The 2,731-nt window shown below is 44.3% G+C and overlaps 1 protein-coding gene across 1 annotated transcript; it reads left to right on the forward strand.

Moving 5' to 3' along the window:
• The first annotated feature begins 1,012 nt into the window (after nt 1–1,012).
• LOC136653121 (olfactory receptor 5V1-like) lies at nt 1,013–1,936 on the forward strand. Its single transcript, XM_066630043.1, has one exon. The coding sequence runs from the start codon at nt 1,013–1,015 to the stop codon at nt 1,934–1,936; it is 924 nt and encodes a 307-aa protein (XP_066486140.1).
• The last annotated feature ends 795 nt before the right edge of the window (nt 1,937–2,731 follow it).

The following is a 2,731-nucleotide window of genomic DNA, read 5'->3' on the forward strand; positions in this document are numbered from 1 at the left end:
CTGTTTCCAGTAGGGGAGGACAAATCAGGAGGCTTCAGAGGCAAATGGAGTTTAAATCCCCTGACACTTTTGTAAGCCTCCTGCTCCTCAGTGGGTTTCCTCAGACTAGCAATTTCACTAGTGGAAGTTTAGGGAGAAAAGGGGGTGGGGAGGCTGCAGAAAAGGGGGACAGGATCCAGTGCATGCCCCCCACAGCCTCCCTGACTCCCTTTAATACAGTATATGGTTCTAGAACTGGAATTTTCCTTGCCTTGATCTATTGATGATGCAATGGTAAGAGGGTTTTCTGGGACATGGCAGAGTAAGGGCTATTTGCCCCAAGGGGGGAGAGATAGAATAAGTATAAAGAATAAGCACTATTTCATCTGAATCTGTTATTTCAGTAAAATCTAGAATCTGTTAACTTTAAAGTTAAAAACAAATATTAGGAGATCCAATCGCAACTCTCTTCCAAAAAGTGTATCTTGGGGGAAAAGTGTTCTGTGTTAAATTTAGCTTTATCTGTGCATCCAAATTTTGTCTCTGGTTGTAACACTGGAGTTACCCCTGCCCTGATACAACACTGTTACAATCAGAAGGGAAGATTATTTGCTTAAAAATACTTCATGTGCGGTGGTTGGAGAAAAGCATTTTTAGTGTCAGCAGGCAATGGAGTTGAGCTGCGGAGGTAGGCTAACCCCCCACCGAATTCCATTATAATGGGGTTGGATCAGATATTCCCATAGTGCTGGGAACTGGAGTTTATGAAAGCTGATGTTTCTTCTTGAAAAGTTAAAGGTATATAAATTCTGTGAGTTCCTGAGAGTTCATTAGAAGGAGGAAGCTGGAAAGAGAGAGAGAAAGCAAAGAATGGAAGGCAGCGCGACTGCTTTCTAGCGATTAAAAAAAAACTGCTGTTGTGCTTTGACTGTTCTCATGCTTGCATTTGTGTGGCTAAACCCTCTATTCCATGTGCCACCTTTTGACAAATATTCCATTTAATATTCCCTCACAGATGTAGCCCCTACATCGGATGGTGCAGAATGGCACAGATGTTACTGAATTTATACTCCTGGGGCTCTCCAGTGACCCAGAGGTCCAACTCATTCTCTTTGGTCTCTTTCTCCTTTGCTACTTGGTGGCCCTAGGTGGAAACACTCTCATTCTTCTCATCACCGCTTTGGACAGCAGACTGCACAACCCCATCTATTTCTTTCTGGGTAATCTCTCTGTTGTGGACATTGGGTTCACATCTTCCACTGTTCCCAAGATGCTGATAAGTTATCTCTCTCAGGACAAGCGAATCTCCCTTGCTGGTTGCTTCTCCCAAATGTATTTCTTCATCTCCTTTGGTGGCATTGAATGCCTCCTGCTGGGTGTGATGGCATATGACCGGTATGCTGCCATTTGCCACCCACTGCACTATGGTGTATTCATGAACCCCAAAACGTGTGTGTGGCTGGCAGCATCTGCCTGGATTCTGGGCTTGACTAACTCTGGTGTGCACTCTGGCATGACGTCCCTTTTGTCATTCTGCCGAGACAATGTCGTCCGACACTTCTTTTTTGACGTCCCACCCCTGTTTCAGCTCTCCTGTTCTGACACTCAGGCCAATCAAATTGCGACCTTTGTGGTGGGTGGAGGTGTGATCATGGGTTCATTTCTGGTTACTCTGGTGTCGTACGTCTATATAGTTTCTGCCATTGTCAGGATCCGCACCAAGGAAGGGCGTCTCAAGGCCTTTTCTACCTCTGCTTCTCACCTGACTGTGGTCAACATCTACTTTGGCACCATCATCTTCACATACATCCGTCCCAACGCCACATACTCCCAGGAGCAGGATCGGATTTTCTCTGTGCTATATAGGATTCTCACACCAATGCTTAATCCGATCATCTATAGCTTGAGAAACAAGGATGTGCAAGGGGCACTCTGGAAAGCCATGGGGAGGGCTTAAAACTACATTCACAGAATCCAAATGATTGTGGGTTTTCTGCTTCAATATTGTGAAGCCAAGACTCCGTTCTCTATATTAGCTATATTAAATATGCTTCTGCCTGCCTTGCGGAACTTTCAGGTTTCACTCTTGGAGCAGAGGATGTTTGTGATACAATCCACTTTTGAAAGTGTCCCACATTTCAGAAATAACTCACTAAGTGGTTTGGAATGAAATTGCTGTTTGAGAAAAAGATGTCCAAAACAGGATGTGCCCTTCCTCAATCAAGTCCCTTGTGCTTATTGAATTTGTGAGCTCCTCAGAGCAAGGACTTCTCTTCTAATGTAAAGTACCATGCACATTGATGGTGCTATATTTTTATTATTAATAACAATAGTAACATCCCACTGGGTGCAAGAAGTTATCAATTTCTCTGGAGTACAGACACTGTCTTTAATTTTGAATCTACAGAGGGTGGAATGGTTAAGACCTGTCTGATTTACACTCAGCACAGGTTCTTCTCCTGGAATTTATAGCTGAATCCAGTGACCTTGATGTAGGTAAGAACGTAAAAACAGCCCCACTGGATCAGGCCATAGGCCCATCTAGTCCAGCTTCCTGTATCTCACTGCAGCCCACCAAATGCCCCAGGGAGCACATCAGATAACAAGAGAACTGCATCCTGGTGCCCTCCCTTGCATCTTACATTCTGACATAGCCCATTTCTAAAATCAGGAGGTTGTTCATGCACATCATGGCTTGTAAACTGTAATGGATTTTTCCTCCAGAAACTTATCGTTTAAAGGCGTCCAGGCC

Source organism: Tiliqua scincoides, chromosome 5, assembly GCF_035046505.1.
Source record: "Tiliqua scincoides isolate rTilSci1 chromosome 5, rTilSci1.hap2, whole genome shotgun sequence".
Classification (NCBI taxonomy): domain Eukaryota; kingdom Metazoa; phylum Chordata; class Lepidosauria; order Squamata; family Scincidae; genus Tiliqua; species Tiliqua scincoides.